General features: G+C 47.7%; 1 protein-coding gene across 1 annotated transcript; it reads right to left on the bottom strand.

Moving 5' to 3' along the window:
* Window positions 1-1,477: 1,477 nt before the first annotated feature.
* LOC120816472 (alpha-amylase-like) lies at window positions 1,478-23,737 on the bottom strand. The gene is made up of 10 exons (XM_078098676.1): window positions 23,606-23,737; window positions 4,361-4,535; window positions 4,082-4,228; window positions 3,794-3,991; window positions 3,417-3,647; window positions 2,972-3,105; window positions 2,526-2,748; window positions 2,324-2,445; window positions 2,062-2,187; window positions 1,478-1,709 (listed from the first exon to the last, which is right to left on the bottom strand). The coding sequence occupies exons 1-10, from the start codon at window positions 23,608-23,610 to the stop codon at window positions 1,520-1,522; spliced, it is 1,551 nt and encodes a 516-aa protein (XP_077954802.1). The 5' UTR covers window positions 23,611-23,737; the 3' UTR covers window positions 1,478-1,519.

Here is a 23,737-nt window from a genome sequence, read left to right as displayed (position 1 = left end):
CATCTGCTCACTATCTGACCCAGCTCCTCCTCCTCCCAAACACCCCTGAGAAGGTTGTGTCGACCAGACATCTGACCTGCTTCACTCGGTTTTCGTTCTGGTTCATTCATGAATATAAACGCATATTTAAGAGTTTCTCTCCATCCATGTGTGTATTTCATTTTCAGCTTCTCCTTGCTTTGTTGACAAGAAGCATGTGTTTGCTTATTTGTGTTAAAGACATTGTCCAAATCAGGCTGGTATTCTGAAAGCCAGATGACCTACAACAGTACCGTTATGTTCAAGGGGTTAGTGATGGGGGTTTCCTGTAACCACTGGAACCTCCTGTATCCACATATCAAAGTGTTCGACATATCATCAACCCTCTGCTCCTAATGCTTAAGATGAGTTACATGAAAAAATAAAATGTCATCGAGGCCTATATTGCCTAGTTTACTCTTAAGTGAGGGGACAAGTCTAAGCAAACAGTTTAAATAACAATGTGTTCACATATTTAAATTTCTGTAAGCCCACTTTTAGTTCCCAAATATTGTTCTGGTCATTCTTAGCGTTTATGATGTACCTCTCGTTAACCTGGTTCTCTGTGTTTAACATATTTTTCACCAAAGTTGAAATATTTCAAAAAATTGCGAATCATTTGCTCGACGCTGTCTTGCGAAAGCCAATCAGTGTAGATATGTGCCGCTCCTCATCCTCGCTGCCCTGCTGCCAGAGCGTGAATACAATTTATGAAATTGACACTCGGGAAAGACAGACTCTCTCTGCAGCTGAGACTGAACGCCTGTAAGTTAGTTGGTATCCGACGTTTATGTAATTTCCACAAGTATAGAGCAGAAATACTGGTCACTGTGCTTTATTGTGGCCACATTGTTGCAGAAATAGTAAGCAGTAGCAATATCAAGTGTTCATCTCCAACTAACTTCAGTGGTCCAAGTAATATTTTTTGAATTGTATTCAAGAAGAACATTTTTTAAGATTCTAAAGATGGATCTTCATCAAATGATTGGGGACTGGTTCAATTTTATTCCACATTATAATCATGCTGTTTTTTTAATATGATTGCCTCAAATATTCTGGATTATTATCCTCAATGAATGTGTTGTTTCAAAGCACAGTTTGAGCTACTTTATTGGACAGAGCAGACCTGGATTGCATCCTATGAAAATGGTCAATGTGACCAGCACATGTTACTTTACTTGGGTTTGCAGTAGTATTTGTTGATCGAAAAAATGGAAAATAAACTGCATTTGCTACCACTTGAAAGCGGATGTTTTATTTTTTTTTTCTGCTTTGATTAGCTACCCACCATAACTCACACTCTTTTCCTTGACCACACCATGTGCTTCTATTATAACATACTGTATGCATCAAACTGGATTCACACCCTATAAATATAGGATCGAAAAACCATATTTAACACACGTGTACAGAAAAGTGACAGACCAAACCATCTGTAGGTCGACAAAAGATGAGATGATTTATCTAATGATATGATTTATTTTTTGTTGTACATCTTTTTTTACAACTTAGAGTCAGCGTGAATAGCAACGAAAGGGTCCTCATCTCTGTTGCTGATTTTGAAGTGGGCGCGTCCGTCACCACCAACCTGGATCTTCTTCCCAGTGCAGCTGCTTCCCTTCTTCTCACCAGAAATTACATCACAATAGGTGCCTCCTGGCATGCCAGTGTTAAGGGTCACGTCCAGGTTCCTGAAGGTGAACACAAGGTATATAATCTAAATATTTATATAGAAATATAGAAGGGGGCTGTTTTTTGGAATAGGAGTAACAAAACAATTATTTTTTTTTAAATGTTATAACATTGGTTGGAGGTTTTATTTTCACCTGTATGCTTCTAATTGGATAGTCGTTTGTAGGTCGTACAAGCAATGCAATTTTAAAGCCAACAGTATATTTAAAGATCAATAATCCAATAAACTATGGTTGATTGTTCATGACAGTTGGATGAACCGCAGTCAGTCTCGTTAGTTTAATCTGGCGACTAATTGATATAGCGGGTGAATCCGTATTCTGTCAGCAGTACTCAGCAAATAATTGTTACCAGTCATCATTGTTGAAGACGATGAAACCACGATTACCACGTCCAAAGGCAACCTGGTTGCTCTGGTTGTCCCACCAGTTGGAATGAGGCTGTCCGTTGACCACGTTGCGGAAAATAACCATGTTCCTAAAGGAGTGAGATGGAAAAAATCCAATCATAGCGTCTAACATAGATCGTTTTTACATCCATATGACCAAGCAGACGTGACTTGTTCTGAGTCTGAGATCAATAGTTCCCGGTCTCAGGCGTTTTGAGGACTCACTTGATCTGACGCCATCTGTGCTCACACACCCATCCATCTCCACAAGTCTGGTCAGCGTTGATGGGAACGGACTTGGTGGATCCATCGCTATGGCTGGGAGGGCCCACCCAGTAATTTTCATCCTACAAAATAAAAGAAATTAACAAAAAGATACTCAAAAAATATTAGGTCTAACCCTTATTCCTGGTAAAAGAGAAACTACCTGTCCGTTGATGATGCGGCGGTCCCAGCGGTAGCTAGACATCACCCTGGTTACTCCGTAAGGGTGGGCCAGCATGTAGCCAACAGCCATCTTGTGAAGCCTGGGTTCCCAGAAGGAAATGATGGCTGCACCACCAGGACCATTGGTTCTCTGGTTGTCGTGGTTGTCAGTGAAGACCAGAGCATTGCCGTCGGACATGAAACCCCATGCCTCTCCCCAGTTCCTGCACACAAGAATACAATTTTACTAAGGAGAAGCTTACCTTTAAGACTTTAAGTTTGGACAAAATATGTGTAATATGTGTAAAATAAGTTGTTAATTCCTTAGAGATATACCAGTTCTAATTTAGTTTTGTCCTTAAAACAGAATTATAAACAATTTGTCAAATTCAGAAATGTGTATCGATCTGATGGTTTTAATGGGCAAAGCAACAGTATCACACGTACTTGGTGTAAGCCAGCTTCTCGCCATTCCACTTTCTCAAGACAGCTCCCAGTTTGGCACCATATTTGAACTCAGTCACCCTTCCCAGATGGAAGTATTCTCTAGATGAGATGGACTCACCTCCCAAATCAATAACCTATAATCAAAACGTTATGTGGTTGGTATTATCTTCACCATACCAGCAATTCGTGGACTGAGAAAATGTAATTCAACAATCTTTGGTCTTCGGCAGTAACAAACAACATATTTTTGTTTTTAACCATGAAGTTGTTATTAAAGACAGAGCACACTTATTCTTTTAGTTTGGCACCTTTTATAATGTTTTACAAATGCAGTAGCTTATCAACTACTAATATATATTCCTAAACATGAACATCTGTTGACAAAATGTATATGTTTGTCTTTGTCATCCTCATTTCTGTGAATAATTTGATCTATTTAACTTACCTCCTGGAAAATGAAGGGTCTGGCGCCACTAGGGAACCACTTAGTGTTGAGTTTGTGCAAACGACTGAAGATGGCAGACAGGTCACCGGGCCACATGTGCTTGCAGGTATCCACTCTGAATCCAGCGATCCCCATGTCAATCAGCTTATTCAGGAAGTCAGCCACCTTGCCCCTGACATACTCCTTCTCCAAGGAGAGGTCCAACAGACCCACTAGTCGACAGTTACGCACCTGTGGCAGAAATTAGCACCTCATCATTGCTCTTTAAAGTCAGAGAAATGTCCAATATAGAATCTTTTCACTTCATTTTTCTTTTTTTCTGTGAAATAACGCATGCTACGAGGGAAGCTTCCACACTTGTTTCTGAGTGACATCACCTGATTAGCATCACCATAGTTCTGAATTTCCCCATTGCTAGTTTTGCATTTGTAGTCATTGAAGTCGAGCTGGGAATATGGGACACTGGGGAAGTCCTCCCTGGTGGCACTGAACCAACTTCCACATGAAGAGTGGGTTCCCTCTCCACCGCCGGCGCCGCACATATGGTTGATGACAATGTCCGAATAGATGTTGACCTGCAGTGGATGAAGAGTGTAAAATTGAAGCTGCAACAAAACGTACACAGCTAAATTCTCAGAGTTAACTTTCACTAAATCACTCTTTACCCCAACGTTGTTGCATCTGGTGATCATGTCTCTCAGCTCGCTCTCGCTGCCTGATCTGGAGCACAGTTTGTAGCTGACTGGTTGGTATCTTTGAAACCACGGTCTCCAGGGACTATCCAGCACGATATGCTCATTTGGAGTTGAGATCTGAGCAACATAAGAAACAAGAGAAAACACATTTTAGTAACTTCTGCTTGCTAATGTATTTCAAAATGAACACTAAATGGATTCTCCTCCTTCTCTCGAATTACAGACCATCCTGTGTTGAGTCATACCTACCTGAATTCCACCAAAGCCATTAGGACCCAAAAAGCGCTCACACTCTGCAGCGATGTCCGCCCAGCGCCATCCAAACAGCTGCACGATAGTGGTCCTGCCGTGCTTGGTGTGGGGGTTGTGCTGGGCGAGGCCGAGGCCAACCAGAGCCACCAGAATGAACAACTTCATGTTTCCCCTTGTAGAGAGAAAAAAACACACTGAGGTGCTGCCTCACTGTTTGTATTTAAATTATTTTTCTCTCTATACTGGACCAATGAGTGACTGTCAAATCAACGGGGAGGTTACCCAGGTGCTCCTTTCTCACTGCTGGACTGCTACCAACAGTCTGGATGAGTTCCCAGATGCTGAGAGCAGAAGCTACCACAAGGACATTCACATAGCGTCAAAAAAGAGGTTTAGGTAGATGCTAATCGAATGCACTCTGAAAAAACACCAGACTCTACTTCTGTTTGGAGAGGCCTCCAACAGATTACTAATCACAGGCCTAAGACCCCCCACAACCCTCTCCATTCTGTAGAGAGACGTTAATAGCCTTTTTAAAAAACACAACCCCTGCAAAGCAGCCGGCCCGGACTATGTCTCCCCCTCCACCCTGAAGCATTGTTCTTATGAGCTGTCTCCACTGTTTGGGGCCAACTTCAACATCTCCCTGGAGATATTCCAGCCTCCACCATCATCCCCGTCCCCAAAAAGTGTAGGATCACAGGACTTAACGACTACAGGCCTGTCACCCTGACCTCTGTAGTCATGAAGTCTTTTGAACGGCCCTCACAGCACGGGAGGGTGGGGAAACATGTCTCAGATGAGCACCGGTTCCCCCCAAGGCTGCGTTCTTACCCCGCTGCTCTTCTCTCTGTACACCAACAGTTGCACCTCCAGTCACCAGTCCGTGCAGCTCTTGAAGCATACGGTTGACACCACCTTCATTGGACTCATCTCTGGTGGGGATGACTCCGCCTACGGGTGGGCGTCTGACCATCTGGTGACCTGGTGCAGCCAAAACAACTTTGAGCTTAACGCTCTGAAGACAATGAAGATGACACCGCCATCATTGAGTCTATCCTCTTCTCCTCCACCGTCTGGTACGCTGCAGCCACATCCAAGGACAAGGGCAGGATAGAGCGTGTCATTCGCTCTGCAGAAAGGGTGATTGTAACACCCAGACTGGGGATTTTGGCCACAAAGTGATTCCTGTGTATCTTCTGTCAATCACCCTTCTCTCTCATTTCAGACACCGCCTACCTGTATGCCGCCGCCCCCGTGATTACAAAGCCCCACCCTTATTGATTACACCTGTGTCTCATTCCCCTGTGTATTTAGCCCTTGCCGACACATGGCTCTGTGCCAGTTTGTCTCTTGTCTCCCATGAGCTTACCAGCAATATCTTCCAGTGTGCCTTCCCGTGTTTTGAACCTTTTCTGTCCACCCGTAACCCTTTGCCTGCCGACTTGGATTTATCTGCCTCCTCTGCCTGATTACCCGTGTACCGAACCTCCGCCTGGATTAAAGACAAGAATTGCTTCTAACTACCTCGTGTCAAGTCTGCTTTTGATTCCAGGTCCTTGTGGCCCTAGCCTCCCTGACAGTACAAACTGGCCAACATGGAATCAGCGGACCCAGATTCCCTCCGTCAGGCTGTCGCCTCACAGGGTACCCTCGTGGGGCACCACGACCAACTTCTCCGAGGGATGATGGAGTCTCTTCGAGCTCTTTCTGCGGAGGTGAACCAGCTGGGACAGCAGCTTCGTCAAGCCGCCCCGCAGCCACCCCCCCCAGCCCCAGAGGCGGCTACTCCTCCTTTGCAATCTGCCCGACCCACCTTTTGCTCCCAGGAGCCAAATGTGCCTGCACCGGAGCGCTACGCCGGAGACCTGGGAACATGCAAGTCTTTTTTGATGCAGTGCTCATTAATCTTTGACCAACAGCCTTCGAGATATGTCACTGATAGAGCTAAGGTTGCCTTCATGATGGGCTCCATGACTGGGAGGGCGTTGGCCTGGGCTACCAGCATATGGGAGAGCCAGTCTCCTATACTCTCTTCATATCAGTGCTTCTCAGATGAAATGCGTAGAGTTTTTGATCACCCAGTTAGAGGCAAAGACGTTGCTTCACGCCTACTCTCTCTAAGACAGGGGTCCCGCAGCGTGGCAGAGTTCGCAATCGACTTCAGAACCATAGCGCAAGGGTCCGGGTGGTCCGATGCGTCACTCCAGGGGGTTTTTCTCAGAGGACTTAACAACCCAGTGAGGGAGGAGTTAGCATTGAGGGATGATTCCGAGAGTCTTGAGGCCTTAACCGCCCTTGCTGTAAGGTTAGAGAGCCGCCTAGGTGAGTTCAAGAGAGAGAGACCTAGCCGCCTGTTTAACTCGCCAGCCTCCCGCTCACCCCCTCCCCCACCCCCTAGGAGACATGGCACAGGTCTCAACTGGAACTCGCTCCACAGCGATCCCACTACTGACTCACATGCTCGACACCAGACTTCTCCCGATCGCCCCGCACTCCACCACCCAGCCGAGGAACCCATGCAACTCGGGAGGACCAGGTTGACCCCCGAGGAGCGGCAGCGTCGCCTGCGGGACGGTAGATGCATCTACTGTGGCCAGAGGGGCCACCTCATCGCCTCCTGTCCACTAAAAGATCAGGCTCACCAGTGAGGAGGACGTCACTGGTGAGCCGTACCACACTGTCCGTAGGTCCGCCTCGGGTTCTTCCCAGAGTTTCCATCTCCTCTCAAACCGCCTTTCTCAGTCAGAGAGTGCTGGTGGATTCAGGTTCGGACGCCAACCTGATGGACAGCGGATTGGTGCGCAGACTGGGATTAGAGAGGCATCCTCTCCCGAAGCCCCTGGAAGCTAGTGCCCTCGATGGGCGCCTACTCTGTAGAGTCACTCACCACACATCCCCTGTGCAGTTAACCTTCCCGGACCACCACACAGAGACTATTTGCTTCCACGTGTTCCAGTCCTCGCAACACCCCCTCATTCTGGGCTTTCCCTGGCTGTCCCAACACAACCCCCATATGGACTGGTCTTCGGGGACAGTGATTGCATGGAGGAGGGAGTGTTCGACGCGATGCTTTTCCACGACACCGTCTCAAACCACCCCACTATCTGCGCCGCAACAGCTGCCGCCATTGGACTCAGACTACCCGGACCTTTCCAGGGTACCGGCATGTTACCACGACCTTAAGGAGGTATTTAATAAGGCCCGAGCCACTTCTCTGCCTCCACATCGGGAGTATGATTGCGCCATTGATCTGCTCCCAGGATCATCTCCTCCTAGAGGGAGAATTTATTCCCTGTCTGCACCTGAGACACAGGCTATGAAGGATTACGTAACCTCCTCGTTGGCGGCGGGCTTAATCAGACCTTCCTCATCCCCAGCGGGTGCAGGGTTTTTTTTGTCAGCAAGAAGGACAAGACACTGCGCCCCTGTATCGATTACAGGGGATTAAACAACATCACAGTCAAGAACAGGTACCCTCTGCCCCTTATTTCGTCAGCATTCGATTTGCTACAAGGGGCCAAGATCTTTACTAAGCTCGACTTGAGAAATGCCTATCATTTGGTCAGGATTAGGGAGGGAGACGAATGGAAGACTGCTTTCAACACTCCCAGGGGGCATTACGAGTATCTGGTGATGCCTTTCGGACTAACTAATGCTCCAGCTGTTTTTCAGGCTCTGGCGAATGACGTCCTCCGAGACCTGCTCAACATTTCTGTGTTCGTATATCTGGATGACATTCTGATCTTCTCCCCCGACGAAGAGACCCACCGGATGCATGTTAGGCAGGTTCTCCAGCGGCTCCTTGACCATCAGCTATTTGTGAAGGCGGAGAAATGTGAGTTTCACGTATCTACCGTTTCGTTCCTGGGGTTCATTGTGTCGGAGGGCAAAGTGCAGATGGAGCCAGGGAAGGTGGCGGCAGTCACAGGCTGGCCCACTCCCAGCGATCGCAAGGCGGTCCAACGATTTTTGGGTTTCGCCAATTTTTATAGGAGGTTCATTAGGAACTTTAGTTCAGTAGCTGCCCCGCTGCATGCACTAACATCTTCTGTGGTCAAGTTCCAGTGGAACCCTGACGCCGACGCTGCCTTCAAACACCTCAAGAAGGCATTCACCTCGGCCCCGATACTTATCCTCCCCAACCCTAATCAGCAGTTTGTGGTGGAGGTTGACGCCTCAGACGTGGGAGTGGGAGCAATACTTTCCCAAAGATCAGAGAAGGATGACAAGCTGCATCCTTGCGCCTTCCTCTCCCGGAGCCTTTCTCCTGCTGAGAGGAACTACGACATTGGGGACCGGGAACTGCTAGCAGTCAAGGTAGCCCTGGAGGAGTGGCGGCACTGGCTGGAGGGCGCTGAACACCCATTCCTGGTCTGGACAGACCATAAAAACCTGGAGTATCTGAGGACGGCCAAAAGACTAAACCCTCGTCAAGCCAGGTGGGCGCTTTTCTTTAATAGGTTCAACTTTTCCCTGTCTTATCGCCCAGGCTCAAAGAACGCGAAGCCAGACTCTCTTTCCCGGCTTTTTGACCCTGTCTCCCCACCCAACCCACCCTCCTGCATTCTGCCCTCGTCTTGCCTAGTTGGCGCCGTCACCTGGGACATTGAGGAGAAGGTGAGACAGGCTGCCGCAAGCATCTCTGTTCCTAACGGTTGTCCCCCCAGCAGGCTGTTTGTTCCCCCTTCTCTCCGCTCGCAGGTCATCCATTGGGCCCACTGCGCCCGAATCTCCTGCCATCCCGGAGTTCGGAGGACAATGTTTGTTATAAGACAGCGGTTCTGGTGGCCCGCGATGGAGAGGGAGGTAGGAGAGTACGTGTCGGCTTGCCAGGTGTGTGCAAGCTGTAAGGTCCCTCGACGCTCCCCGGTCGGGCTCCTTCGCCCCCTGCCGGTTCCACATCGCCCCTGGTCCAACATCTCGCTGGATTTCGTCACAGGGCTTCCCCGGTCCGAGGGCAACACCACCGTCCTCACGGTGGTCGACCGGTTCTTTAAGATGGTCCATTTCATTCCCCTGCCTAAGCTGCCCTCCGCCAAGGGAACCGCGGAGGCGGTGCTCTCTCACGTTTTTCGTCTCCATGGTTTCCCTGCAGATGTGGTGTCTGATCGGGGCCCCCAGTTCGTGTCCAAGTTTTGGAAAGATTTCTGTAGCCTCTTAGGAGCAACGGTCAGTCTATCTTCTGGCTATCACCCGGAATCCAATGGGCAGACTGAGCGTCTGAACCAGGAGCTGGAGACGGGCCTTCGCTGTTTGGTTTCCAAAGACCCAACCTCCTGGTGCAAGAACCTCATCTGGATTGAGTATGCGCACAACACACTCCCTTCTTCGTCTTCGGGCCTCTCCCCGTTCCAGTGTGCCTATGGCTATCAGCCACCCCTGTTTCCTGCCCTAGAGAGGGAGTCCAGGGTGCCCTCGGCGCTGGCCATGGTCCGGCGTTGCCGCCGCACCTGGGACCGAGCCCGCCAGGCCCTCCTCAAGAGCGCTGCACGGTCGAAGAGGATGGCGGATCGACGACGGACCCCAGCCCCTAACTATCGGGTCGGCCAGAGAGTGTGGTTATCTACGCGCGACCTGCCCATTCGTGTGGAGTCCCGCAAGTTGGCGCCAAGGTTCGTTGGCCCCTTCCCCATCGCTAAGGTGATCAACCCTGCGGCCATGAGGCTTAAAATCCCTAGACCTATGAGAGTGCATCCCACTTTTCATGTAGCCCGGTTAAAGCCAGCCATGGAGAGCCACTTGGTCCCTGCCACCAAAGCCCCACCACCCCCCAGACTCATTGATGGCGGACCAACCTACACCGTCAAGCGGCTCTTGGCAGTCCGACGCCGCGGTCGGGGCCTCCAGTATCTGGTAGATTGGGAGGGATACGGGCCAGAGGAGAGGTCGTGGGAGCCAGCTCGCAACATCTTGGGGCCTAACCTCGTCAGGGACTTCCACCTCAAGTTCCCTGATGAGCCTGGGCCGTCTGGTGCCGGCCTTAGGAGGGGGGGTACTGTAACACCCAGACTGGGGATTTTGGCCACAAAGTGATTCCTGTGTATCTTCTGTCAATCACCCTTCTCTCTCATTTCAGACACCGCCTACCTGTATGCCGCCGCCCCCGTGATTACAAAGCCCCACCCTTATTGATTACACCTGTGTCTCATTCCCCTGTGTATTTAGCCCTTGCCGACACATGGCTCTGTGCCAGTTTGTCTCTTGTCTCCCATGAGCTTACCAGCGATATCCTCCAGTGTGCCTTCCCGTGTTTTGAACCTTTTCTGTCCACCCGTAACCCTTTGCCTGCCGACTTGGATTTATCTGCCTCCTCTGCCTGATTACCCGTGTACCGAACCTCCGCCTGGATTAAAGACAAGAATTGCTTCTAACTACCTCGTGTCAAGTCTGCTTTTGATTCCAGGTCCTTGTGGCCCTAGCCTCCCTGACAGTGATTGGCTGCAATCTGAGCTAAAAAGATTGTTGCCGACCCCTCTCATCCCGTGCAAAAAAACTGTTTGTGTCCCTGCCATCTGGCAGGAGGCTGAGGTCCATTAGTACCAAGACCTCAAGCCACACTAACAGTTTCTTCTTGTCGGCAGTCGGGCTCATTAACAGAGCTCCAATCCCCTACTGACTGACTCTACTCAAAACACTTTTGGACACTTTCATTGGTATTGCCATCTGTTAGCCTGTGCACTTGATTTTTTCTGCCTGGTCACTTTGTCTTTTTTATTTTGTATTTCATATCCTATTTTATATTCTATTGTTACAGTAAGTGAAATTGTACATTATTCTCCTTTGTTTTATATATGACACCCACCATGACAATTTCGTCATATGTCCAAAATACGTGCTAAATAAATGTTTCTGATTCACATTCCACAGGTTGGACGACAACAAACATGAGGGTTGCATAATCGGAAAGTTGCGGAATGTGCCTCAGATTCTTATACTTTCATATACATTTAATGTTTATTTAACATTGATGTTAGCATTTGCACTGACTTTTATCTGCTCTAAAGGTCAAAACAGCAATACGCTAGTTAACTTTAGTGACTTTAAACATCACAAGATGTCAGTTCTTTTTTTGTAGTATAATCTAGCACTGATTGCAATATAAAGACATTTCAAAATATTCTAGCCACTCAGAACAGGATAGATTAGAGGTATCACGTTTCAGAAGATTTTTTTGGTTTAATAATTTTCCAACCGTTCAAAATATTATACAACTTACATACTACTGATGTTATCATAGACACAAATGTTGGAAGTGCAGCAATTGCATAACACACCTCACGGAATGGAATAATACTGATAACAGTGAGCCTCCATCCAGGAAGGAAATATTTACTTTTGAAACTTTCCCTGAGTTACAAAACTCAAATACACCAATCTATTTTGGGCAGAGCAAATAGGAAGTTACTTTTTGACACTTTTATCGAATCAAACATGTGACTGTTGTGGGGATATCTTGTGTATTTCCATGTTGGGATTCATAACATTGTATGTAATAATACATACATTACATTATAGTAGCTTATGAGCAGTCTTAACATTTTATTTATATAAATACATGTTTCCATCTTCAGATTCACAGAGATGTGATGTGGATGCACTCTGATCTAAAAAGCATATCTGGTTTACCTATGAACTGCATGGTTACTTTATACATCTGTTTTATGTTGGTTTGGTTGGCTCAGGAGGGCCAACTCATACCTATATGAAGACTTATGTCTGACATGACTGTGCTTTCTTAACAGGCAACCAAAGATGTACCTTTACAAACAGAGGTTTGTAAATTAGTTTCTGTCTGCGACAGTGGTTGTTGGGAAAGACATGACAGGAAGGAATACACAAAGACAGTATGAAGGAAAGTTAAAAAATTAAGCTGAGATGAAGTTCTGGTTCCACAACATGAATTAGGAATGAAATGATACTGATGACGGTGAGCCTCTATCCAGGAAGGAAATAGCACTGTCACATTTAATTTTTCATTCTGAATTAGTATTAGTTCCCGCAAAAGAATTGTTCAGTTTTTATCCCAATTTTACCAGAGGCTCAAATGTTGGGAGTGCAGCTGTTACAAAACAGGCCGTATCTTCCTGTAACCTCACCTTATTTTATTTAAGGAAAACCTTAAATAAACTGGTTAAGGAAAACCAACCGCAGATGGGATACACACAGCTGTGAACAAATTAACTAAACCAGACCTGATTAAACACAAGGATTTTCCCACACAATGGCTGGAAAGCGACTTGTGCTTGGTCACTGTATGTTTGTAAAAGATTAATCAGGTGGCCGAGGAGAGAAATATATGGTATGTCTTCTGTATAAGATTCATCCTGTATGTGACTTAAAAACACTTTCAGAAAGTTATTTCTGGAAAGACATACCTTATGAGACAACATTACTTGATACTTTTACTCAGGTACTTTAAAAGCCGCATACAGGCGTTGAGTATTGAGTACTGAATTTGCATACGGTTTGAGGAAACTGTAACTGTCTACATAACTGCACCTCCAAAATAATTTCCACACTAAATGATCTCTAACTGACCTAAACATACAGTAATTCGGCGAATGCTACTGTTCTCAAGATTATGGTCATCATATACAAGATATATAAATATTGAATTTCAGATGTGTTTGAATTTATGGATTTTATGACTCATTCTGGTAAAACTTGAATGGTTGTGTCGGGACATAGTTTCATATTGCAACAGATCCACTGAAAATGAATTTGAGACAAGGGAACCTGAGGTGAATAACTGCATACTGGTATGTAGTCTTCTATAATGTGTTCATGTTACTAAATGTGTTGATCAACAATAGACATATAATAGAAATCTCCCTAGACTAGAAGTGCTGTAAACAATATCGACATTATTGGATTGTATCACACATACTTGCACCAGAAAAGAATGTACGTGCCTTTGTCCCTGCAGGTGTATTTCATAGTAAAGTGCAGTAAACAACATACTGACTCTACGTGTGTGTTGAAGCTTTTGTTTATAGAGCATGGTGTGCTCTACACAGATTTAACTCTACAAGTTAAATCTACATGCTGTGATCGATTAAATGCTTTTTGTACAATATTTTTTACAGCATTGTATTTTAATATTGCATCAAAAACTATTTGCTATATAAAGATAATACATTAGTTGGGTATTTTCTACATTAGCAGATGAGGATGTTTCTCTCCATCTGTGTCTTTTAATTCAAGCTTCTCCTTGCTTACTTGACATAGCCGGGACGTGCGTGTGTTCTTTCAGTGCACGTTAGTCAGCGTATGCATGCCAAGGCTAGGTCATGGTGCTCAGTGCATTGCGCTCATTGGCAGCTATACAGGTGATAATTGTCCCCTAACAAGGCGTCATTGCAGTAGCAATCACCTTTAATTTAGAAATTTAGGGTTAGGGTCAGGATTTACCTGATACTTTAAATATGTGTCTTGAGGGTTGGGTGTTTAAATCCAGTAATTACAGAACTTATACTACGATACTCGATCATGTGTTTCTGGTCACAACGTACTCCTTCAGCACACATCTGGCTCTTTAGCCTTTAAATGCTTCACTATTTCCTCCAAGTAAAAAGCTGCCGGCTGGGGCTGATAATGGCACTATGAGAGTGGGGAGATTGGATCAAATAAGTAAAGTTTAAGGCGCGACGGTAAAACAATGAACTGAAACACAAGTCCTGGAAAGCCAAAGGGCGCTACGGTTTCAGGTGATAATTCTGTTTGTTGAATCGCTACAAGCAACCGTATCCCTATTTGTTTTCAGATTTGTTATCAGATATGTTTTCATGTGGTTTTGGATCGATTATTGCCACTTTAAGGTTTTCCTTTGACCTACTGGAGTGAGGATTTTACTGACGACAACTCATGCTCAATGCGAGGAGACGTCGGTGAGAGTGAGGGCCCAGACTCACCCCCTTTTTTCCATGGGCCCCAAAAAATTCCACAAAAGTCCTTTCCTGTATGGTCAACATTGAACATGCTTCCGGAGGCGATGAAGGCATTTGGGGACAAGGCTTCCTTTCACAGCTCGAGCTTTGAGAAAAGGTGAAGATGTCACACATACGTCCACATCATAGTTTATTTTTCATCTTCACTGGGTGTTCACATCATAGTCTATTCATCTCCACTGCATGTTCACTAACTCTCCTGTCATTTCAGATCCTCCCACCTCGTCACCTGATTTCCTGCACCTGGTTCTCCTCACCCTCACCTGTGGTGCCTTCCCTCGTCAGTCACTCACTATTTAAGCCAGTCACATTCTGTTGCTCACTGCCAGATTGTCTTGTGTGTTCTACCAAGTTTTCCAGCGTTTCCCGAAGCCATCCTGTTTTTCTCGATTCCGACCTCGTCTGTTCCTCGACCCCGATTTACCTGCCTGCCCCGTTTTGGATTTGTCTGCCTGTCTGTGTGCCCTCCTGATTCTGACCCTGCCTGTCCTCGTCTACGGATTACCTGCCTGCCCCTCTGGACTTGTTTGCCTCCTGACGGATCTCCCGGTTTTGACCCTGCCTGAACCTTGATTAAAACCCTCCTGTCTTGTCCATCGTGTACGAGTCGTGCATTTGGGTTCTCCCGTACTCCGGTATCAGTAACCGTGACAGTACAATCTGGCCAAACATGAACCCAGCCGACCAAGAACGTACCGAGCCCGAAACCCCGAATCCAAGCAACATGTTGCAGCGCCATGAGCAGCAGCTCCACTTCATGGCTGAGGCCATGCAGTCTATGTCGGCCCGCCATGAGAGCAGCATGGAGTCCCTCCGCGACCACCTGCGGAACCTCGCCGTGGTGACGCGTACTCCGGACGTCACCCCCGCTGCTGCCCAAGCACCCACCTCCGCTCCAATGTCCGACGCACGTCTTCCTCCACCCGAGCGTTGTTCCGGCGCTCCCGGTTCCTGTCGACCGTTCCTGGTACAGTGTTCGCTCGCCTTCGAGCTCCAGCCGTCCGCGTTTCCCACCGAGAGGTCCCGGGTAGCGTACATTGTTTCCTTGCTCACAGGGAGAGCAAGGGATTGGGGAACGGCCGAATGGGCTAAACAGACTTCTATCTGTTCCTCCGTCGCGTCGTTTTCCGAGGCGATGCAGAGGGTTTTTGACCATGCCACTCCCGGACGAGAGGCGGCCCGGGGACTGTTTGGTCTGCAGCAGGGAATACGATCCGTTTCCGACTATTCCATTGACTTTCACACCATGGCAGCGGAGAGTGACTGGAACCAAGCCTCGCTTCGCGATGCCTTCTACCACGGATTATCCAGCCGCGTAAAGGACGAATTGGCAGCTCGGGATCTCCCTGCTGGTTTAGACGAGCTGGTCGCCCTCGCCATTCGGATCGACGGCCGTCTGCGGGAGCGGAGAAGAGAGAGGGTCGCTTGCGCAGCTTCAGGATCACCGCCGCGCCAGTGGCCGGAACCGCGACGGGCACCAACCGAGGGTGGACCTTCTGAGTCTATCGCGGGGCCAGAGGCAATGCAGCTGGGACGGGCTCGACTCGCTCCGGCTGAAAGGCACCGCCGCCTGCAGGCCAACCAATGCATGTACTGCGGTCAAAGCGGTCATTATGTGAACGCTTGTCCAGTAAAAGACAGGGCTCACCAGTCAACCAGAGGGCGCTGGTGAGCCGGGAAGTTAGATTAGAAATGCCCTCTCGACCCCAAATCCATGCCCAGTTGTTTTTCCAGGATAAGAGCTACACTGTTCCGGTTCTGATTGACTCGGGTGCAGACGCCAATCTCCTCGACCGAGACCTGGCCTTCAAGATGGGGATTGAGCAAATCGCTTTGGAAAGACCCATCCGGGCCACGGCGTTGGACGGTCGGCTACTCTGCAGGGTGACTCATCAAACCACCCCGCTGCGCTTGGAGATGTCAGGTAACCACAGTGAAGCACTCACCTTTCATGTACTTCATGCACCTCAACAACCAGTCATTTTGGGGTTTCCATGGCTTAGGAGGCATAATCCGCACATTGACTGGGCTACTGGGACTATATTTGGGTGGAGTCCTCACTGTCACGCGGTTTGTTTAAAGCCGGCGTCTGCCATTAGCCGCTCCGTGTCTCCTGAGTCCCCAGATCTCACGGGCGTACCCGAGGATTACCACGATGTAAAGGAGGTGTTCAACAAGGCTCGGGCCACCTCACTACCGCCTCACCGCCCGTACGATTGTGCTATAGACCTCCTTCCGGGCACCTCGCCCCCAAGAGGGCGACTATTCTCTCTGTCGGCCCCTGAGACTAGGACTATGGAGAAGTACATCAGCGACTCCTTGGCTGCCGGTCTCATTAGACCGTCGTCATCCCCGGCCGGCGCGGGGTTCTTTTTTGTGAGCAAGAAGGACGGATCCCTGCGACCTTGTATTGATTACCGGGGACTCAATAACATCACCATCAAAAACAGGTATCCACTTCCACTCATCTCATCTGCTTTTGAGTTGCTACAAGGGGCAACTGTATTTTCCAAACTAGATCTACGCAACGCGTATCATTTGGTCAGGATCAGAGAGGGGGATGAGTGGAAGACGGCCTTCAACACTCCCAGTGGACATTATGAATATTTGGTCATGCCATTTGGCCTCACTAATGCCCCAGCTGTTTTCCAGGGGCTGGTAAACGACGTTCTCCGCGATCTGCTCAATGTCTGTGTTTTTGTCTATCTGGACGATATTTTGATTTTTTCCAAGTCTACACAGGAGCATGTGATACATGTACGGCAAGTCCTCAAGAGACTCCTTGAGAATCACCTCTTCGTTAAGGCAGAGAAATGCAGTTTCCACACCTCGGAAGTATCTTTTCTGGGCTTCGTCATCAAAGCCGGCAATATTCAGATGGACCCTGCGAAGACCAGGGCGGTGGCAGACTGGCCCCAACCCTCCACCCGCAAAGAACTGCAGCGTTTTTTGGGCTTCGCCAATTTCTATCGGCGGTTCATTCGGAACTACAGTGCTGTGGCTGCTCCTCTCACCGCTCTAACCTCCCCACAAGTGCCCTTTCAGTGGACCTCGGTAGCGGCCAGGGCATTCGGGGAATTGAAAACACGTTTTACCTCTGCCCCTATCCTTGTTTTCCCAGACCCTGCTCGCCAGTTTGTGGTGGAGGTGGATGCGTCGGACACCGGTGTAGGAGCAGTTCTCTCGCAGCGGTCGTCTACAGATCAGAAGGTTCATCCATGCGCCTTCTTCTCCCGGAAACTGTCTGCCACGGAGAGGAACTATGACATCGGGGATCGGGAGTTATTGGCGGTAAAGCTTGCACTGGAGGAGTGGAGACACTGGCTGGAGGGAGCTGACCAGCCGTTTATGGTATGGACTGACCACAAAAACTTAGAGTACATTCGCTCTGCCAAGCGGTTGAACTCCAGACAGGCAAGGTGGGCTCTATTTTTTAACCGTTTCGAGTTTACTCTAACTTACCGGCCGGGCACGAAGAATGCCAAACCTGATGCCCTGTCCCGTCAGTACCAGTCCAGGAGCTGCGTTCAGAGTCCGGAGAACATTCTCCTCCCTGAATGTGTTGTTGGGGCAGTGGCCTGGGAGGTGGAAGAGGAAGTAAAACAGTCTCATACAGCGCAACCGGCACCGAGTGCCTGCCCCGATAACCTTCTGTTTGTCCCAGCGAATCTGCGCTCAAAGGTCCTGCAGTGGGGTCACTCTTCCCGCCTGGCTTGTCACCCGGGAGTGATCCGCACGCTAGCTCTGCTGAAACAACGGTTTTGGTGGCCCACCATGGAGAAGGACGCTAGAGAATTCGTCAGTGCCTGCATTATCTGCGCTCAGCATAAGCCCTCTCACAAGGCTCCATCCGGCCTTCTTCACCCCCTGCCCATCCCTCATCGTCCCTGGTCCCACATTGCCTTGGATTTTGTAACCGGCCTACCCCCATCTGACGGTAACACAGTTATTCTAACGGTAATTGATCGCTTCTCCAAGTCTGCTCAACTCATCCCTCTACCTAAGCTGCCTTCTGCTAAAGAGACAGCAGAATTGCTATTACAGAAGGTGTTCCGCCTGCATGGTCTGCCCGTCGATGTGGTCTCCGATCGGGGGCCACAATTCACTTCTCATTTTTGGTCTGAGTTTTGCAGGCTACTGGGGGCCACAGTCAGCTTATCGTCTGGATTTCACCCACAGTCCAACGGTCAGGCAGAGCGGATGAACCAGGAGATGGAGACTTCTCTACGCTGCATCTCTTCCCGCAACCCCCGCTCTTGGTCCCAGCAACTCCTATGGGTCGAGTATGCCCACAACACACTCCCCAGTTCGGCTACCGGGCTCTCACCTTTCCAATGTTCTAGAGGATACCAACCTCCGCTGTTTCCGGAGCAGGAACTGGAGGCAAGCGTCCCTTCTGTCCAGGCGTTCATTCAGCGGTGTCGGCGCACCTGGAAGCAAGCCCGCTCCACGCTCCTGCGTACCTCGGACCGGTATCAACGGTCGGCTAATAGACGTCGCACCCCGGCACCCTGCTACGTCCCGGGACAACGTGTCTGGTTGTCCGCCCGGGACCTTCCACTCAGAGTGGAGTCCAAGAAGTTGGCGGCTCGATTTGTGGGTCCCTTTCCAGTCTCCAGGGTCGTCAACCCTGCAGCAGTCAGACTCCAGTTGCCGCGGGCCATGAAGGTCCACCCCACCTTTCATGTCTCCAGGCTAAAACCTGTCCTGGAGAGTCCACTTCAACCCTCCTCCAGACCCCCTCCGCCCCCCCAGCTCATTGACGGGGGCCCAACTTACACGGTCCGGCGCCTACTCAAGTCTCGTCGACGGGGTAGGGGGCTGCAGTATCTGGTGGATTGGGAGGGATACGGCCCAGAGGAGCGCTTGTGGGTCCCGTCACGCCACATACTAGACCCTTCCCTGATCAGGGACTTCCACAGAGCACACCCGGACCAGCCCAGTGGGACGTCGAGAGCCGTCCCTAGAGGGGGGAGTTCTGTCACACATACGTCCACATCATAGTTTATTTTTCATCTTCACTGGGTGTTCACATCATAGTCTATTCATCTCCACTGCATGTTCACTAACTCTCCTGTCATTTCAGATCCTCCCACCTCGTCACCTGATTTCCTGCACCTGGTTCTCCTCACCCTCACCTGTGGTGCCTTCCCTCGTCAGTCACTCACTATTTAAGCCAGTCACATTCTGTTGCTCACTGCCAGATTGTCTTGTGTGTTCTACCAAGTTTTCCAGCGTTTCCCGAAGCCATCCTGTTTTTCTCGATTCCGACCTCGTCTGTTCCTCGACCCCGATTTACCTGCCTGCCCCGTTTTGGATTTGTCTGCCTGTCTGTGTGCCCTCCTGATTCTGACCCTGCCTGTCCTCGTCTACGGATTACCTGCCTGCCCCTCTGGACTTGTTTGCCTCCTGACGGATCTCCCGGTTTTGACCCTGCCTGAACCTTGATTAAAACCCTCCTGTCTTGTCCATCGTGTACGAGTCGTGCATTTGGGTTCTCCCGTACTCCGGTATCAGTAACCGTGACAGAAGAGAAGAGAAGCCGGTCATTTGATTCTCGCCCCTCGTTCTGTGATGAGAAAGTGGACGAGTCGTAGCAATGGGGGGAGGTCAGAGGATCTACTAGAGACAGGGGGAAGTGAAAGTAGATGAAAGGAAAAGGGAAGGACAGGGGAGGGTGGGGGGGTGTAGCAGCTTCAGAAAGAGAAGGAAGGAGAAAGGGAAAATCAGAGGTTAGTGTACAATGTTAGTTGAAAGTGCGTGAGAGGGGGAAGGGGGTTGCTGCTGTATACTTCAGGGTAAATGAGGAGAAACACAGAGGAAGTGAGTGGAAAAAAGAGAAAGGGGAGTTTGAACCATACAGGGAAAAAGGGGATTTGGGGTAAGGCTACAAAGCTCAGTGTGCCTCGCCCTTACAGACAGACAACTCAAGTTGTTGGCAAGCGGATTAGAGCACACATCTTGCTGGATGAAAGCAAGGACAAAGTGTGCACGGCTAGTGTAAAGGATACTACAGGTAGAGGGAAAACTCAGAGGACAATACTGCATCAATCACTGGTTCTGGAAACAACTATTGGATGAAAACTTGGCCAAAGGCAGCTGTCAACAGACGTATGGCATTTGTCGCTTCGCTGGGTGCTCCAAAAATATACCGCCTCTATCTTTGCGTGGCTTTTCAATGATGCTATCAATTGTACTAACAATTGTTTCTGACTCATTTCTAATGTTATACCTTTAAATGTTTTGTATAAATGAGTATCAAAGTATTCAGATTTCCTCACTTATACCAGACATTCCAGGGAGGAGAAAGGTCCTGAAAGGGAAATCCACACGCTTTTTCAAAGGAAAGTTTCAGCCCACTATCCTCCTTTTTTTCCTGTGATGATATGTTGTGCAGATGTTGGGAAAATCTTTCCATCTCGCTGCGAAGAATAACAGCAGCAGCGGAAGTCCCCCAGGAGAGCTTCACGCTCTGAAACACACACATACTCGTACAGGCTTTATAGCTTTTGTGTGTTTTTAGAGAAGTCACAGATTCCGACCTTTTCTCGCCGTCTGTGTCTCTTACATGCTCTCCTTCCAGTCGGAGAAGACACATTCGGGTTGTAGAGACACATGCTTCTATCTTGAGACAATAAAGAAAAACTTGCAGCCAGTGATCAGGCCCATATGAATGATCAGTGTTTCCCAAATAAATAACATCAGTGGGCTTTACCAATTAAAGCAGTTGTCAGGAATAGTCTGGAATTTCATCATTTAGTTTTAATTTATTAAATTAATTAATTATTATGTATTTTATACTTCTTCCTGCCTTTGATTATTTTACAAGTAAGTTCCCAGAGCCCAAGGCTTGATTTGAAAAAAGGTTTAACAAATTTATAAGAAAGGGTTTCTCAATGACATAGACAATGAAGTCTATTCTATTCATTTGGTTTATTACCTCAGTTAACAGTCTAATACAGCTTTATGGTCGCAATACTAGTGTCAAGTTTTGATGTTCATTTAGCCAATTATTTGATAGAGTGAAACAAACAAAAAAGGATTTAGGTGTGTGGGTTTTCATCTAATAATTTTTCACCAGAAGAATTATGTTGAAAATTTATTCCAAATCGAGATAAGCTTGAGGACGACGTCATTATTATTCTTAATTATTAGTCTACGGGTGCCGTAGTTTCTGAGACATAGGGTCAAGTCAAATCATTTCTCTTCAAATCCAACCCATGCAAAGTATTTGCCTATAATCTCTCTTCATAGCCAGTTATGGCCACAAACTTCAAAAGAGGTACCGGCATGAAAAAGCCAAATTCATCCTACTTCTTCAAATGTACATGCTTTGTTTTAATAGAACTGAACAGAAGGAATGCCATCTTGCTGCTGCTTGCTGGAAAGTTCACCATAAAATTACAGATGGAGTCAATTTTATGATCCTCTTTCACAGCAGTCAGCGGGAAATGAGAGCTTTGCTTTCATGGTCACAAGCAAAGCAACAGTTTCACAGCGAAAAAGTTTCTGAGTTCTTCTGTACTGACTACTTCCGAAATATTTGTCCTCCCTTGACATTTGTCGGAGAATTGCTGAGTGCAGAATTTCAGCTTCATGGCATTTGAGGGACACTTGAATCCACCGTTTTTTTGTTTTCTGGGATTTTCTTCAATGACTGTTTCATGAGGTTTCTTAGAAAAGCAATCACTGGGAAAGAAGTTAAAATGGTGCTACATTATTGATAACATGAACTACTTCGACAACATGGAAAAGTGAAAAAAACATGTGAATGTGGAATATGAATATGAATGCAAGCTTAAGATGAATCTAATAATCTTCGAATCTTGAGAGCGCAGCATTTTGACTCCGTCCCACACCTGACCGGCTCACACATGTCTCACACATCGCTTCAGTGTCCCTCTGCTAGTTTGTCTTTAAATGGTCATTTCGACAGAAACCAGGGTTAACTAAACATAAAGTGATTGGGAAGGACGGCTGCTGTTTAGAGTATCAAATACGTTGGTCAATCAAAGTATAAGGGATTTAACTGATGACTGAGATCATGAAGATCCTTGCCAAAGTGCAGCAATGTGCAGAGCAGATGTCAGTCCGTGGCACGGCGTAGCAGAACTGAAATATTCTATTTAAACACCCTGATACTCTCCTGCAAGAAAAAATAGCCTTTAAAGTCTTCTAAGGCGAAGAGTCTGCGCTGTAGGTCTGCAGGCCTGTACTTAAAGAGGAATAACCACAGGTTGTATAGTTGGCACGCAGAGGGCAGAGGATGGCTGTAAACCTTGACTTGATCCCACACTAATGAGCTTTTGTATAAACGCTGCGAGCACCCTGTTGTTTGTTCTCCGCTGACTCTATTTGCTTTCAGTCGTAAACTGTGTAGCCCGAGGTTACTAGATCGGTCCAAGTTCCTGTCTTCGACTGGCTGCTTCTCTTTATTTGCAGCCATAATGGTAGTCAAGAATTACCTCTGTGCAAGGCACTGGCATAGACACATAAGTTAGTCACACTTTTAATAGAATAAGTCAATCTTGACATAATAATACATGTATTTATGGGATTGTAAAGTACGCTTTTAATCTTTTCAAATTGTGCTAAACCAATTACTTTAAGCAACAGAAACTTCCTACATTTTAGATCATTTGACCTCTTAAATCATTTTCAGCCAAAGTCTCAGTCACAAAAACTGAGCACACAATTTAAGAGTTAATATTATCTACCCGCTCACATGGCACAACACTGGAAATTGTCGAAGTTGTGACTTCTTATTGATGGCCCATGTGTTTTTTCACATATATTGCACTTCCCTTCGTCGCAACTCGCTGTTTTTCTTGCTTGCATTCCTTGATCCTCTGTTTCTTAACGCTCCTTACTTTCTATCCGATAGAATCTGGAATCCTATGGACCCTGCCAGAAACACACCGCCACCATCAAGTTGGCCAGAGCATTTGGGCATGGGATTGAATTTAGCCATAGAGGCCCTGTAGAATATCCAGGAAGTCAATTTAGGAGGACCTCCATGAGGCATTATGGAAAAATTCCCTTTCAGCCAAATCAAATTAAGGCAAACAGAGTTGTGAAGGGTTTGCCGCGGAATGACATTCCCCCCGTCCAACCGGTCCCCGGGTATCTATGTTCTGACTACTATCTGCTCTTTCCAACACGCACTGGAGTCACAGAGGACCTTCGAGCCTGTGGCTGTTTTTCCACGTTTCTAACACCAGAGGGCTCTCTGAGGACTTGCCGAAATGCCCAGCAAACCAAACCACAGTTAGAAAACTGCACTTAAACTTACCTCATCACGCAGGGGGGAGGTCAAGTAGGTAATTGCGTGCCCAGCGACTCCATCAGTGCAGTCTGGAATCGCGCAGGAAGTTTATGGACTTTTAAAGCTCGCAGAGGAGAGAGCTTTCGCCTGAGATTTTCT

Source organism: Gasterosteus aculeatus, chromosome 3 (assembly GCF_964276395.1).
Source record: "Gasterosteus aculeatus chromosome 3, fGasAcu3.hap1.1, whole genome shotgun sequence".
NCBI lineage: Eukaryota > Metazoa > Chordata > Actinopteri > Perciformes > Gasterosteidae > Gasterosteus > Gasterosteus aculeatus.
This window is presented reverse-complemented; position numbering and strand designations above follow the sequence as displayed.

Excerpts from the sequence above, each read along its gene's own strand:
- LOC120816472 (XM_078098676.1), bottom strand. Across the intron at positions 2,188-2,323 it reads CACAGATGGCGTCAGATCAA|GAACATGGTTATTTTCCGCA; the intron begins GTGAGTCCTCAA and ends TCACTCCTTTAG. Across the intron at positions 1,710-2,061 it reads GTCTTCAACAATGATGACTG|GAACCTGGACGTGACCCTTA; the intron begins GTAACAATTATT and ends GTTCACCTTCAG.